At 45.7% G+C, this 16,179-nt stretch overlaps 1 protein-coding gene across 6 annotated transcripts; it reads right to left on the reverse strand.

Annotated features, from left to right (window-relative positions):
* Positions 1 to 4,474: 4,474 nt before the first annotated feature.
* LOC125545863 lies at positions 4,475 to 15,893 on the reverse strand. Of its 6 annotated transcripts, none has more exons than XR_007300312.1 (6): positions 15,376 to 15,893; positions 14,970 to 15,079; positions 12,136 to 12,282; positions 5,709 to 5,862; positions 5,400 to 5,631; positions 4,475 to 4,949 (listed from the first exon to the last, which is right to left on the reverse strand). XR_007300312.1 is itself a non-coding variant. In XM_048709912.1 (4 exons), the coding sequence occupies exons 1-3, from the start codon at positions 15,884 to 15,886 to the stop codon at positions 5,857 to 5,859; spliced, it is 627 nt and encodes a 208-aa protein (XP_048565869.1). In that variant the 5' UTR covers positions 15,887 to 15,891; the 3' UTR covers positions 4,475 to 4,949; positions 5,709 to 5,856. The 6 variants fall into 6 exon arrangements, 1 of the variants encoding a protein (XP_048565869.1); XR_007300314.1 differs by lacking the exon at positions 5,400 to 5,631 and adding an exon at positions 14,815 to 14,863; XR_007300313.1 differs by having other exon boundaries at positions 5,400 to 5,473; positions 15,376 to 15,892.
* Positions 15,894 to 16,179: the final 286 nt, after the last annotated feature.

Raw genomic sequence — 16,179 nt, forward strand, 5'->3', positions numbered from 1 at the left:
TTCTTTATACATATATGAATTTCTAGATTTTCTCTGGAATTCTATATATTGTAAGACTTTTCTCTGTTTTTGTATGGTTTTTTCTATTTTCTTCATTCTTTCTTATTGGTTTTTGGGCTTTTTTTATGCAACAGTAGGCAAACTGGGTTGTGCTCGAGTTTTTTTGGTATTGACCTACCTGGGTCCATTCTAGATGGGCAGGAGACATCATTCGGTCCGGGCTTCCTCCCACACTGAATGTTTTCGTGTGATTCCTTCGATCGTTCCCAGCGAATGATTCGTTCGGTCTGAGAGGTCCCAACACCGAACATTAGGTACTTATATCCCCGTCCTTTTATTTAGTTGAGATTTTTGTGATTTGATTGAGTTAATGTGCTTGTAGGATTGTATATGTAGGGAGGGTGAGGATAAATTTGATGGGAGGGAATGCAGTAACCTGCGGTAGGGGAGAAAACCGGTGGGAGGGGACCTAAGCCCGGAAGCGAAACGAACGTACCAACTACTGTGGTGGGAGGGGACCTAAGACCGGAAGCGAAGTGAACGTACCAACTACCCTTTATTAATACTAAATGATAAAGTGTAATGGGGTTCTCCTCGCTTGTGGTGGAAAGAAATTTGCAATCTTCGTGAATCGGCCATTTATCTAAATAGTAAATACTTGTGTACAATTGTGCAACCCATATTTGCACAGTTGTAAATTATTTTTAATTGGAGCTGTAATTTTATCTTTGTACAAATACAAATACTAAATTCTCAAGTACGCTAACCATATAATAATAAATAGGTGTGTCTAGGGCACATCTAGATGTGCCCTAGTTATTGCACATCTAAGTGAGTGAATCAAGCACAAAGAAGAAAAAGAAAAAATAAAAATAAAATATCTACACAAATCTCGACGTAAGATCAATAACATAGGACTTAGATGTGCAATACTTATGGCACATCTAGATGTGCTTTAGCAAAACTGATAATAAAATAGGAATAATAGAATACTCCACACACATTGTTGATGAGTTAACATAACTCCGAAGGCAGGAGCCACATGCAACCATTACCATTATCATCTTTGTAATGGTATCCCTCCGAGGTGATCCTCTCCATGCGTTGATTCATACCTTGGTTTTCCCGATAGATGTTGCAGCTGCCGAGGCCCAACTTCATCAAGCACTCCTTGTGTCTAGCAAGGCTGTCCTGTTGTCGCATATGATAGTAGATGCGGTTTTCCTCCAACCTACCATGCCGGCCCGCCGTCGACGCGTGCACCAACTTAGAGGACTGTGGCCCCAAGAACAAGGCATGTTCCCCCAATGTGGTTACCTCTGCCCATATATTTCTGCCCGGTGTATCCTCGAGCTCAAACACCTTAAAACAGCAAGCTTTATAGCCTTTGGGTGCCGCATTGGCCTCTGACACCACTGCTAGCTTGCCGCACAGCTCAAAAATGTATCTAGGGCAATAGTCCCACCCAGGCACATGTACAAAGGGGATTCGTTGCATTTGGTGAGCCGAGGTGATCACCGGAGCGCCATTTTCGTTGAGGTCGATGACGTACTTGTACAGATCACAGCCACCGACCGTGAGCCCGAAGAGTTGGCCGTTGCAGAAAGCGATGTCCACGAGCTCCCTCTCCGCGTACAGGCCACACCCTCGTGTCGTCCAGATGTTTTCGGGACAGCCAACCCGGCAAAGCGCTAATTTGCACCTCTTGGTGATGGCGGCGAGGATGCATCCGCTCGAGGTAGGGTCGTCGGAGAAGATGACTTTTACAACCGGCGCCCGACTGATGCGAGCATTGTCTGGCTCCTCGAAGGCATCCGGGCACGCACAGACGATGCTCCTTTGATTGTCGGAGAGTGCCACCTGGGCACTAGAGAAGAGATTGACGATCAGGAGTTGGGAGTGGCGCTCGCGCCTTGACGTGGCGGCGACCCAGCCGCCGTCGTAGGACCCGACGAACTTCTTGCCCCTCAGGATCTTGGGCAGCAGGACGCGCAAGGCCCTGCCGTCCACGGGATTGTACGCTCGTATATTCCGGTCACGCTTGCGGTCGCCGGTCCAGGAGAAGAGCAGCGGGAGAGGGGGCCGCGCCGGGTGCCACGACGCGGCGGCTCGCCATGACCTGCAGACGGCCGCGAAGCGCGCGCGGTCGTACGGCGGGGGGCACCTGAGGTGGATGGCGGCGAGGAGGTCGGCCGGGAGATCAGACCACGCCCGCCGCTTGACGGCGCCGCGACGGGCCATAGTTTGTTTTCTCGATGAATTTGGGAGACTGTTCGGATTCGCGTGGTGGCAAATCTGGATACGTGGAATCGATCGGCGTTATATATACGATCACGGAACAACGGGATCTCCTTACCTCTTCTGATTTCATCAGCTTTTTTCGAGTAGGACTAGGACTCCGATAGGAACTCTTATTCGGATCGGCCGGCTTCATATAACCTAACCTCCAGTTCGACGTCGAGCCATCACGAGTTCACCACTGGATCCCAAACTTTGGGTAGCTGCAACAATGGCGGTAGGATCGCAGCCGCAGCGCGAGCAGCCTTTCATGGAAATCATAGACTCAAAGATGACGCGACCGGTTGAGTTGGAGGCCATGCCGCGCGACCAGGCGTGCACCGTGCGCTTCCGGTGGTGCTCTGTGCTCATCGCCAACGAGGATCTCGTCATAGGGGGACGAAGGACGAGGAGGACTGTGCACTACGACGAACTGGACGGGAAGGAGCTCACGCTCCCCGTCGACGGCGGCCCCGCCGTGCTCCAGAGCGAGGGCGCCTGCCGCGGCGCCATCCGCCGGATGCTAATGGCGGTGCTGCCGCGCCTCATGCTGTACAACGGCGGACACCGTACCGAGGAATGCCAGTGGGACGAGTTCGTGCCCGCGGGTCTCGTGGAGAGCATCGTGGCCGGCGCGGCGGGCGGCGGGAGCTACGCCTGCCATGTGTGGATGCATGTGAACCTGACGAGCGTGTACGACGAGGCCAAGGCGCTGTTGCTGTCGTGCGAGGCCGCCGAGGCGACGACGGATGCTGCCGTCCGGCGTGCTTCTGAGGGTGGCGCGGCGATGTGCCCGATCTGCATGGAGGAGCTGGCTGGCGGCGGCCGCCGCGTCACCGGGCTGGCCGGCTGCTCGCACGCCTTCCACAGAGGCTGCATCCTCGAGTGGTTTCACACGGCGCCGTCGTGCCCGTCCTGCCGGCGTGACATGATGCAGTACCTCGATCCGAGAGCCCGCGCGTACATGACGGCGGTGCCAGCAATCAACGCGTACGAGGGAACAGGAAGCGGGGTGCCGCGGCTCGCCGTGGACGACGGCGTGGCGGCGCGGCGGCGTGCTGCGGGGGCTGGAGGCCTAGGTGTTGGACTTCATAGCAGAGGGGTCCGAAGGAGGAGGAGGAGCGGGCGACGCGGCGCGGACGTGCTCGATGCACTGGTTGAGCCGTTGTTCCGTGGCCAAGGTGGGCCCGGCATGTAAGGTCTATCCATAGGCCCGGTGTGCCCATTTTTTCGCCGCCTCGGACCCCACGGGCGGGTCCCACATATCTGTTTCCCAGTAATGAGCACCAAGGTGTCGTGGGTAAAACCGATCGCTCTCGAAGTGGTTTTGTATAATGAGCAATGCTGTTCTCGCTCTTGCAATGGTTTTGTATAATGAGCAATGACATTTTCGCTTTTGCAATGGTTTTGTATAACGAGCAACAATTTGTTGCATATATTCTCCATCATATAAAACCAATTCCCAAAAATTATGAAAGAAATCAAGACTTGAAAAGTACAGCTACAAATTCCGATCAAAGGAGCTACCCAGTTTATAGGGGTACGATTGAGTACCCTGTGGGCTCTCAGCTAGGGTTTCCTCCACCTCTTGCCGGCCGGCACCCCCACCGGTCCGTCTCTTCTCCTATGGTTGTAGGATCATCGAGGCACGATGGATCCCGATCCTTGCCAGCGAGAGGGCTTCGTTTTTAGGTGTTTCTTTCAGTTTTGTTAGGGTTTGTGCCGTGCTCAAGAAAATGATGGAGATGCGGCTTCTTGAAGATAGAATAAGGTTGTTGTTCTGTTGCACTGGTCGTATGGTGTATTAGCACGACGATTTTCTGACTATCTACCACAACAAGTTTTGCCCGACTTCGATGTGGGAGGGGCAAGGACGGCGGCACGCCTTCGACTCGGTCCAGTGCTTGTAGTTGTCGCTAGGTGGACCTAGATGTAATTTACTCGCAAAAAACATTAACACACCTTATATTTTGGAACTGGCGGATTAGATTGGCGGATTGTCATGGAGAAATTCTCGCGACGGGGAGTTATAGCCTAGCTGCGGGAATCATCGCGCTTCAACATTTGTTTTATTTCCAATGCGTTCTAGTTGGTGAGATTGACCATTGTCCGTCTCTTCATAGTGTTTTGGGTGTGGTCATGTGTGGCGATTTCTTTTATTGATGGTACATGGAAGACATATTTCAACATCAAAACGGGTAAGTTTGCATATACTAGCTTGATAAGCATCCATTAAAATTTCTATGAAAGTTTTCACAATTTGTCTAGTGGGGAAAGAGGAGAAAGAAAACGAAGATGGAACGTGTCTTGGACTCTGGATACAATTTCCGAGTTTTTTGACAACCCATGGCCGAAGGAGGGAACCGGGGCTTCTATACTTCTATTCTTCTATTCTATATCTATATCTATATCTATATCTATACTTACTATTAAAAGACCAAACATTATTTTCCCTCGGCCATCAGCCCCGCCTCGCTCGGCCAGCCGCCCCGCCGTCCTCGCCCCTGGTCTCCGCGACGTCCTCGACCCGCTGGACATCCTCCACCCAACTTGCTGCCTCTCCTCACCCCGGCATCTTCGCGATGCCGCCCTCGCCCCAGGCGCCCGCGACGTCCTCCACCCGGTGGACGGCCTCCAGCCGGCGTGCTGCCCTACCTCCGGTGTCATCACCCCTGCCAGTGCACAGGTTAGATCAGATTAATTTGCAAGGTGGAAGATGAGGCAAAAGATAGATGTAATTGCTCTTTTAATCTGACATTCTATAATTTGTACTCTGAAATGTCATACTTAAAGTACAATCATGATCAGCATGTCAAACTGAGTTGCCGAAGGGTTGAAATTCACAAAAAAAATCATTGAGAAGACAATATGGCATCTTCTCAGCGTAGTGGAGTACGTACTCCCTTTCAGGATGTGACAAACAATAGCAATTCAGGTAAATATACAGTTATCACCTACTCTTGCCTACTTATATCTTGTAAATCTAGCATATGTCATTGCCCCGCAGGTCAGCCAACAGATCCAAAAGAGCGGAAGAGACAAAGGGAAAGGGAGAGGTATGCACTAAATAGGGATGCAATATTAAAAAAACGACAGGAGGCAAGGGATCATAAGAAGGCTACCACCGCTATTGTAACTGGAACCAACACTCCATCAAAGCCATCCGGGGCCATGTCACCTGGTTACTCCATTTTACCTGTCCTTTATCATGCATGTCGTGAATGACAAGTAAAATCATGTTGATTAAGTGTTATTTCTGACAGATTTAGACACTGTGGAGAGGCCAAGTGTGCAGTCTGCTGTCACCCACCAACAACACACAACAGCCGCTGAAGGTCATGTGTTGTCCTACAACTGATATTTGTGTGTCACCCACCGGCGTTTGTGTGTCAACAACTGATATTGTACATACCATTATGATGCAGGCATACCTGTTGATGTGATAATGAGTGATCTAACTCCACTTCATGGTCCAGCTTCATTAAGAACACCAGATACAGCCGTTTCTAACAAAGAAAATGTCAACAATTTTGACTCTGGCGTTGGGTCCTCCCAACTGACTGTGTTACGACCGCCACTTCAAGCCTACAGAGGAAGCAATTCATATGGTAGTCAATTGTGGCTCATATTAACTATCATACCGAGTAAAAAACAACGGTTGTTCAATTTGTCTTGTACCTAATTATCACTTGATATACAGAAGCAAAACAAGCACTCAAGAGGCAGAGGGAAAATGCCAGGTATGAGCAACATAAGCAAGGAATATTGCAAAGCCTACGTGACAAGCGGAGGCGAGCCAAATCGTCAACAATAGTCCTTACAGCTGGAGAACAAAATCAATACGAAACAGGTGATGCACAGTACATAAAACACTTTTTATCCAAACTTTGATTTCCTAACTGACAGCCACTCAATGTTTCTGTAGCTGATGAAGATTGTGATTGGCTACACACAAATGATACGTATCGGATACAAAACTCTCGAAGGAGGATGAGCCCAGACAACATACTTACTGCGCCGTCATGTGGACACAATCCCATCGACACTTATAATGGTGCTTTAATTGACTACTACTTGGTTCATTCCTTTCATTCATCGCTCAGTCTTTCCCATTTTACAAGCTGAATATTCTGTCAGGCAACGGCCACGGCAATGATGCATATGGAATACTGGAGCCGGATGGCAACACAAACAATATTGATGGTTCGCATTAATGCATACATGGTTCTGTCTTTAATATACGATATCTTCTACAAACTAATATTTGCCTACTACAGAATGTTGTGGAGACGGAAACCTTCTACAAGCTGAATACCTTGAGCCTGATGAAGAAGCTAGGATGTTCGCCCACCAAGGTACATTATTGCTATGATGAGTTACCATATAATATAATATTGTCATTTCTGTAACAAATGGTGCCTGAATATTCAAATTTTGTTCCAGATATTGAGTTTGAATCCTACCGAGTTGAACAACGTCACACTGATGGAACACACACAAATGATCCTCATGCTATGGTGTACATGAACCTATCCAAAAATCACCACGTCCTTAGAAAAGTTAGGGACTGCCTCCACTGTGGAGCATTGCGGTTTCAGTATGAGGGACCTGCATTTTGTTGCAGAAAGGGGAAAGTAGGTTTGTTTACACCTGAGGTTCCGGATGAGTTGAAACGGCTGTTCACAAGTCAAGGTGATGACGATGCTAAATATTTTCGAGACAACATACGGTATTCGAACTCTCACTTCTCATTCACAAGTCTTGGAGTCACCCTTGATCGTCGAGTAAGCACTGCGGCAGGAACCGGCGTATATACCTTTCGTGCATGTGGGGGGTTGTACCACGCTCTTGATGATCTGGTGCCGGCTGATAATGGTCCTAGGCATTTGCAGCTCTATATTTATGATACAGATCATAACTTGGTGCACAGGGCTAAGAGGTCTCCAGATCTGAATATAGAACTCATACGTAAAACTCTGCTAATACTAGAGCCGAACCCTTATGCACGGGCTTTCAAGAGCCTTGGGTCCGTTCCAAATCTAGATGAGTACAAGATCTCACTAAACATAGATATCAAGTTGGATCAACGTAGGTATAATGCCCCAACGACTTCTCAGGTGGCAGCTATATGGGTTGAAGGGAGCGACCCACAAAATTGTTTTGACAGGAGTGTTGTTGTGCATGGCAAAAAAGGCGACCGGGCCCTGTACATTAGAGCATACTATGGGTGCTATGATCCATTGTCATATCCACTGTTTTTCCCACGTGGGGAGATAGGTTGGAATCGCTGGATGCCGTATGTTCAGGAACACAATGACACAAACCAATATCCGGCGCATTATTCAGATCCGCAAGAAAACCGGGCCTCTGAATTACATACAGGTATTCTATTCATTATTGTTGTGTTATCTACATACTATCTTTATAAATATAATAACATTTGTCTTCATCCACCTATCGAGCAGATGAAAACTTGATGGGTGGAAGGGAACAAGTTGGCAACTTTGGGCCAGATGAAGACCGAGTCACTGATTTACATGCAGGTATGATGTTCATTATTAAATTGTTATGGCATTATCTACTTACTGTGTTGGTGAATAAAAACTTATGTCTTGCTCCCCCAACAAAACAGAACATAATTTGATTAATGAAAGGGAACAAGTTGGGAATTTTGTGCCAGATGAAGACCATGCCAATGATTTACATGCAGGTGCCGGTCATTATAGTGTACCACTTATTCTTAATAAACAAATCTTATGTTGTCAATCATTATGATTCCAGCCATTATACTTGTATTTATATTCGATATTGTAGATGATAATGAGGATAACCAAGATGAGGATTTTGGTGACAATGAGGTGAATGCAACACAATCCAGGAAATTTGTTAGTGCGAGGGAGTACTACTGCTTCAAGCTACAGGTCAGGAAGAAGCTTTTTAACATCGTCTTGTTCGGTGGACGCCTTTTCCAACAGTGGGCTGTTGACATGTATATCAAGATTGAGACTATGAGGCTGGACTGGTACTCAAAGCCAGAGAATCAAAAGGTTATACGAGCTGACCTCTACCAGGTATCGTGCTTGCGTTTATACTAATACATCCTACTACATCAACATTTTGAAAAACATGCCTTTTCCATGACCAAGTATACTGTTACAGGGTCTTGTTGACACCATCGTTGCCGGCGAGTCACGTGGTGATCGGATTGGTAAGAGAATCGTGCTTCCATGCACGTTTCCTGGTGGTGATCGCGACATGCAGCGAAGGTTCCTCAATGCAATGGCAATAGTCCAACGGTGGGGTAAACCGGATTATTTTATCACGATGACTTGCAATCCCTACTGGGAGGAGATAACACTTAATCTGATGCCTGGACAACTGCCACAAGACCGTCCAGACCTGGTGGCAAGGGTATACAGGGCTAAACAGCGAGATATGGACTTGCTAATTAAGGGTAAGCATTTCGGACAAGTCGCAGCTCATGTACATGTCACAGAGTTTCAGAAACGAGGCCTCCCTCATGAGCATATACTTTTAATCATGAAAGCAAATAGCAAGTTGGCAACCCCGGATGACTATGATCGGGTGATATCCGCAGAGATACCTGACAAAGAGAAACACCCAGTTCTGCATGAGCTGGTCGTCAAACACATTCTACACGGACCCTGTGGTGAGTTGAAAAAAAGTTGTCCGTGCATGATTGATGGACAATGTAGGTTCCATTATCCGCGAGATTTTTGTGATGCCACACAACAAGGGAGAGACTCTTATCCCATCTATCGGAGGAGGGACGATGGGCATGGAGTTAGGATCAGAGGAGCCAATTTGGACAATAGATGGGTGGTCCCTTACAACCCTTGTCTGCTTATGCGATACAACTGCCACATTAATGTTGAAGCATGCTCGAGCATCAAGGCAGTGAAGTATTTGTTCAAGTACATCTATAAAGGCCATGATCGGACGTCATTTGCTTTTGAGCAGGACATAATCAATGATGGTGGAATCATCAATGAAATCCGACAATATAGGGATGCACGCTATGTATCTCCTCGAGAGGCTATTTACAGGATTTTTGGTTTTAAAATGTTTGGTGTCAGTCCATCAGTGCTGCAGCTCCAACTTCATTTGCCAAATATGCATACAATTGCACTTAAATCTGGTGAAAATCTAGAAGATGTTGTCGCTCGACCATCTTCATCTAGGTCCATGCTTACCGAGTACTTTGAGATGAACCGGAAGATTCCGCAAGCACGGAAATTGTTGTACAGAGAGTTTCCAGAGCATTATAGATGGATGGCTGGAAAAAAGAAGTGGCAGAAGAGAAGAAATAACAGATCGCAGATTGGAAGACCTGTCTACGCACACCCTGCTGAAGGAGAGAGGTACTACTTGCGTGTGCTGCTAAGTCATGTCCGAGGTGCCACTTCATTTGATGATTTAAAAACAGTAAATGGCAACATGTGCACTTCCTTTAGAGAGGCATGTGAACACTTAGGCCTCATTGAGCACGACAAGACTCTTGATGATTGCATGACAGAGGCGGCCACATTTCAGATGCCTTGTGCCCTAAGACGGTTGTTTGCGGCTATATTGGTTTTTTGCGAGGCAACAGAAATCCGACAATTGTGGGAGAAACATCTACCATCAATGTGTGAGGATTACCGTCTTAATGAATCAAATGAGTCAATACTTGAGCAGATGGTCCTTAGAGATATTAGGGATATGTTGCATTCCATGGGAAAGGATATTAAAAACTATGGACTTCCGGATCTGGTAGAGACCGATGGTTCTTATGACGGTGAGTACAGAGAGGTAACAGAAGAGAGGCAAATCACCGCGGACATAGAACATCTAGATCTATTTAGCAGTTTGAACAATGAGCAGTTGGCTGGTTTCAATGACATAATGGATCATGTGATGAACAAAAAAGCCAGATATTCTTTGTTGATGGTCCAGGAGGCACTGGGAAGACGTACCTGTACAAGGCATTGCTTGCTAAGGTGCGTTCCATGGGCCAAATGGCGATTGCAACTGCTACATCTCGTATTGCAGCATCGATAATGCCTGGAGGACGGACAGCACACTCTCGGTTCAAAATACCAATCAAGCTCACTGACAATAGTATGTGCAGTTTAGTGGTACAGCGGAGTTGCTTAGATAGGCGTCCTTGATAATTTGGGACGAAGTCGCTATGACAAAACGTCAAGCAGTTGAGACGCTTGATAGATCACTACAGGATATAATGGAATGTTCTTTGCCGTTTGGAGGAAAGGTTGTCGTCTTTGGTGGTGATTTCAGGCAGGTCCTACCCGCTGTGACACGTGTGACAAGAGCGCAGATCACGGATGCTACACTTCTGAGATCCTATCTTTGGGAGAAGACCCGCAAGATACGTCTCACACGCAATATGCGGGCACAGGCTGATCCTTGGTTCTCGGAATACCTCCTAAGGATAGGCAATGGAACGCGACGACTATGTCCGTCTCCCTGACGACATTGTCATTGGCTATACCGAGGATGAAAAAGCTATTAACATGCTCATCGAAGATGTCTTCCCATCGTTGCATGCCAATGCTACATCTAGAGAGTACATGAGTGCACGTGCTATTCTATCGACCAAGAACGATCATGTCGATGACCTGAATGACAAGATGATCTCCAGGTTTCCAGGTGAAGAAAAGTTATACCATAGTTTTGACTCAATCGAGGATGACCTACAGAATAATTACACAATTGATTTTTTGAACTCGATCACACCAAATGGCTTGCCCCCACATGTTTTGAAATTAAAGGTCAACTGCCCGGTCATTCTGCTACGGAACCTCGACCCTCATAATGGTCTATGCAATGGAACACGGCTTATGATCAGAGCCTTTCAGGATAATGCAATCGATGCAGAGATTGTTGGTGGTCAGCATGCTGGAAAGAGCGTGTTTATACCTAGGATCCCTATGTCGCCCTCGGAGGACATCTCACTTCCTTTCAAACTTAAGAGAAAACAGTTCCCCATCCGTCTGAGTTTTGCGATGACAATTAACAAGGCACAGGGTCAGACCATCCCAAATGTTGGCATTTACCTTCCCGAGCCAGTATTCTCACATGGTCAGCTATATGTTGCATTGTCAAGAGGAGTGTCGAGAGAGACAACATGGATTTTGGCCAAGCCAAACAAGGATGTCGATAAATCCGGGAAAAGCACCAAGAACATTGTCTACAAAGATGTTTTGGAGAGATGAGGCAAGTGCATTATTCCAATATTTCTTTTCCCCTACTATGTTTGTGTTGAAAACCAACTTATGAAAGAAGCTCCTTAGAAGTTTATCATTTTAGTAGCCGTAAGTCCTGCCATGCACTAATCACTTCATAATTTCTGCTGATTCAGGGTTGACAAATATTTCGTGTTCAGGAGAATTGAGGCTTTAATGTGGTTATATTGGTCTCCAGATGTGCCAACTTGTAAACCTATTTCAAATAGAAGAAGATGGTGGAATGATGCCACGTCATGGTGTCAGATCATCCATAATAAGGAACACTTTGTGTTGTATATTCTGTACTATCTAAATTTAGCAGCCAGAATTCTGTTCTATTAAAGATGTTCTTGAACGCCTAAGTGCTATGCTCTCTGATATATTTGTAATGAAAACTGGAAGAATCTATGACATTCATGGAATATATTGAAGTTAAAAGGCGTTATTACTACTATGTTGCACATATGTTGTTCCCGAATCTATAGCAGATGAGCTCACATGCTTTGTTTTTACAGAAAAAAATCGAAAGAATATACTATATAGAATTCAGAAAAGAAGATAAGGCATGTAACAGGCTAAAATGCTGGATAACCACAGTGGGCGAGAATACCTCCTCCAACATGCGACAAACTAGTTGAAAATATTCCTCCTATTAGGATTCCAGCTTCTTCATCGATTCACTATGCTGCCCCTTGGCTAGCTTGCTCATCACCAACACGTAGCAGGTACGCCGCCTGTTGGTAGTCCCCGCAGTTGCCTTAATTTCAAAAACAAAAAATTAAGTTTGACAAATATTTAAAGGGTGTGCCTTCTCTGAATTATTACACAGCCTGTAGTTACAGAAGGAAGGTGGGCCACACCCAATATTTATGCAGATAAAATGCACTACGGAAATAACTCCAGTAATTTTGGCAAACTGGGGTATAAAAAAAGCACAAGATAAGATTCTGGGCGTCAGATAAATCCGGGGATGATAGCAATCAGGAGTCCCCAATTATCGCGATAGTAGTTTCCTTTCTCCCACGATTCTGCCTTATTTCCTTTCTCTCACGATTCTGCCTTATATTTCCTGATACCATTACTTTAGACCCCTCCTCCACCCCCCTCACGATCTCTCAGCCGCATCCCAACAAACCGCCACAACAAGTCTCTCCACCGCGCCGCACACATTAGCCCTTGGTGAAGCACCGTCATCGTCCATGTCGGCGCCATCGTCATCGGTGCCCCATGCGGGTCAATCTCCAACCAGATCCGGTACTACTGCCGATGCCATCGACACGGTAATGACATATTATATCTCTCTTCTTCCTATACAAGGTTTTCTATCTAGAAATGTCATGCTTGGGTTTTCAGGAAAACATCAATAAGGTAGCAAAGGATGAGGATATAGATAATATGCAGATTGAAGATGTAAAGAAAGACGAGGATACAAACACCGAGGCGGCAGAGGTGATACAAGAAGAATCTACTATGGAGGATACAAAGAATATGCAGGTTGAAGAGGTGATAACCGTACAAGAGGATACAGATCCCGACTCCACAAAGGCTACACAAGAGTCCATTAGGGAGGGTCCACTAAACATGCTTTTTGATGCTGTGATAACACAGGATGGATTACAATCCCCGAATCAACAGAGGCAAGTTTTCTTTCCACATGTCTAACGCCAAAGATCAGTTTGTAATTATCTTAGTACAATATCATTACAAAAATATATTCACGCTCTTATAATATTATACTACCATGGGTTTCAGCTACCTAGCGATGACGAAACAAGTGAGATACTCAACAATAATGAAGTGGAGGAAAATAATTGCATGGATAGCCCAGAATATACACCTATTCTTGAAGAAAACATAGCAAACAGAGAGGATGAAGATTCTGAGCATACACATGTGACTTTCCTTTTCCAACTATATCTTCCCAAATTATTCTAATTATATTATATCCTACACACGGGTAATTCATTCAATATTGTTCTCAGAAACTAACCCACAACGAAACAAGTCAACAAATGGTGGCAGCTCAGGATGAGGAATTAGCACAAACACGGGACACGGAAGGGCTTCAGACTATAGAGGACGAGCTAACAATGCCCGTGCATATAAATAAACATAAACGACGGCATAACAAGCCTAAGAAGGCACAAGACTATGTTGTTTCTCCACAAGGCACGGAACAAAACATTCAATGTCCTTGTACTGCTACATTATTGTTTTTGTGTTATTATCATTACATGTTATCATTGCCATCGTGACAGATTATGCCTACAGTGGCGATGATTGGTCTGTTATAGAAAATATCCGGTCTGAACCAAGCAAAGAAAGAAATTTAGTGAGCATCGGCGACGCATTTTTGAAAAAAAGACATTTACTATCTCTTCTAACTCCCGGAGAATGGGTTGGCGACGAAGTGAGTATATTATTATTATTATCGCATTACGACTAGAAGATGCTATTTGATTATCAGTATGTGTCATCTAATATACTATGTATGCTTTTAATTGTAGGTCATAAATACGTACATAAATTGCATGACTGCTACGGAGCATCTACAAGTAAGGTCAGGTGGAAGTGTGTTCTTAGAGAATGCATGCATCTCAAAGATGATAAAGATCGGTAGCTATCTGCCCTCAGATGACATGGATGCTGCACCAGCATGGGTACTAAACAGAGCCAAAGCGTATTTGGAAAATGATATGGTTAGTCTTTGTGTCCTACATAATTGGATGAATTACAGCTACAATGACCGATTCATCCACGTACAAGTACAACTAAAATAATCATTTTCTTCAGGTATACTTTCCAATAAACATGGAGGACGTTCACTGGTACCTATGTGTTATAAATGCCAGAAAAAAATGTGTCCAGGTGCTCGACTCGCTAGGCCCATACATGAGCCGCAAGGACCTCACTGATACGGTCTGCACTTCATCCTACTGCCCCATCTTTTCTAATAAGCTTTTTTTTTTCTTATTTCTCACTTGTGATGCTTATACTTTTTCCATTTTTTGGTACACCAGCTAGAAGGACTGGAGGATTTATTCAAATATGCATCCAAGCACATGGAATTAAAATCCGATAAGTGGACTGATCTAGATGTTACAACATGGAAAAGAGAAGAATATATTAAGAGCAGTCTTCAGAATGATGGGTATGCCTCCTAATATAACTCAGAGCATTTATGCTTAACAGGGTACATTTGGTATGCTATTATTTTTATTTTTACCCTGCATAGCATTCCTAAAGCACATTTGATCAACAGATTTGGTATGCCAATGCAATTCTTTACCTTATTGTATGACAATGCAATTCACACAGCACCTCTCATTAGATCTGGCCTATATAATGGTGCTCAAGGCGATACATTTCATTAGGCTGCATATTATACATTTGAACAACGAATATGTTACTACACATATGGAAAGAAGCAGATATATAGCATACCTGTATATGTGTTCCGCTAACAATCTTCCAAATCTCTATATCCAATGCATCCATGCCAACATAGAGAAACAGAAACATCTCACAAATGAATGACAATGTGGTGAAGGTGCCTGTTGTGCATACAATGGCATAAGCATCAGCAAAGTTCAGATGTCAAAGAATGGACTCACATGTATTTCTGATAGAAACAGTGCAGATACCAACTTGGTTGCGACACTACAACGTCTCAAAAAGCAAAGACTCAACATCAATTAGAGCTAGCTGATAGTGAAAAATTAAGCCACCCAATATTCAAATCCACAAATTAAGAAGCTTTATCACAACATGGTTGCCTAAAAAATGTCACCTGACTAAATCCCCACTGATAATTGTAGGTGCGTTAACAACATCTAATCGAACAACATACCTTCAGCAACCGAACACCTACGCGAGCTGCGAACTCCTTCCCGGAGAGACTGTGTGAGGTCGACGCACTGGATCTCGGTCCAATTCAAGATGCCTGCTCCCGCATCGTGTCCAGCATCTCGCATCTCGATCTGCTCTGCGGCAGTATGATGGCGGCGGCAGAGTCGATCTAGGGAAGATCCACGGGGTTGGCGGCGAGACAAGTCCGCGGTGGTGAGAGGAGGCGGCGGGGCGAGGCCGTGGTGGGGATAAGAGCCGGCGAGGCGAGGCCGTCGTGGGGATAGGAGACGGGGTGAGGCCGTGGTGGTGGTGGTGGTGGTGCGGGGAGGGGGAGGGGGGGCAGAAGACGTCGTGGCGGGAGAGGATGCGCCCTGCTCGAGAGAAGGCAGCCGGCGGCGTGCGCCCTGCTCCACACAAGGCGGCCGGCGGCGTGCGGCGGAGAAAGCAAAGTGAGTGTCTCTCACCGTCTCACCACGCACACATACTGTTGTGACAAAACGACTGCTCCACATTAGTGTGCAGGGAGACTGAGATACTTTGCACCAGCTGCTCTTTTTTTTAATTTTCTTTTCGCCCGAAGCTCCTCATTAGTGTTCCTCTGGTTGCTCTCTTTCCTTTTGCAATGCAACCTCTGGTTTCTTTTGCGTGGCCAAATTATGTCGCCGAATGGATCATCGGCCGTGTCCCTTTTGTTTTATTTTTAATATCTATGATCGACAACCCATTCGATGAAGGAATAATTATATGGGTTCCTCTCAAAGAAATTATGCATTGACAAATTCATTTTTTTATTGATAGCCTTTTT

This window comes from Triticum urartu, chromosome 3, assembly GCF_003073215.2.
Source record: "Triticum urartu cultivar G1812 chromosome 3, Tu2.1, whole genome shotgun sequence".
NCBI classification, from domain to species: Eukaryota; Viridiplantae; Streptophyta; class Magnoliopsida; order Poales; family Poaceae; genus Triticum; species Triticum urartu.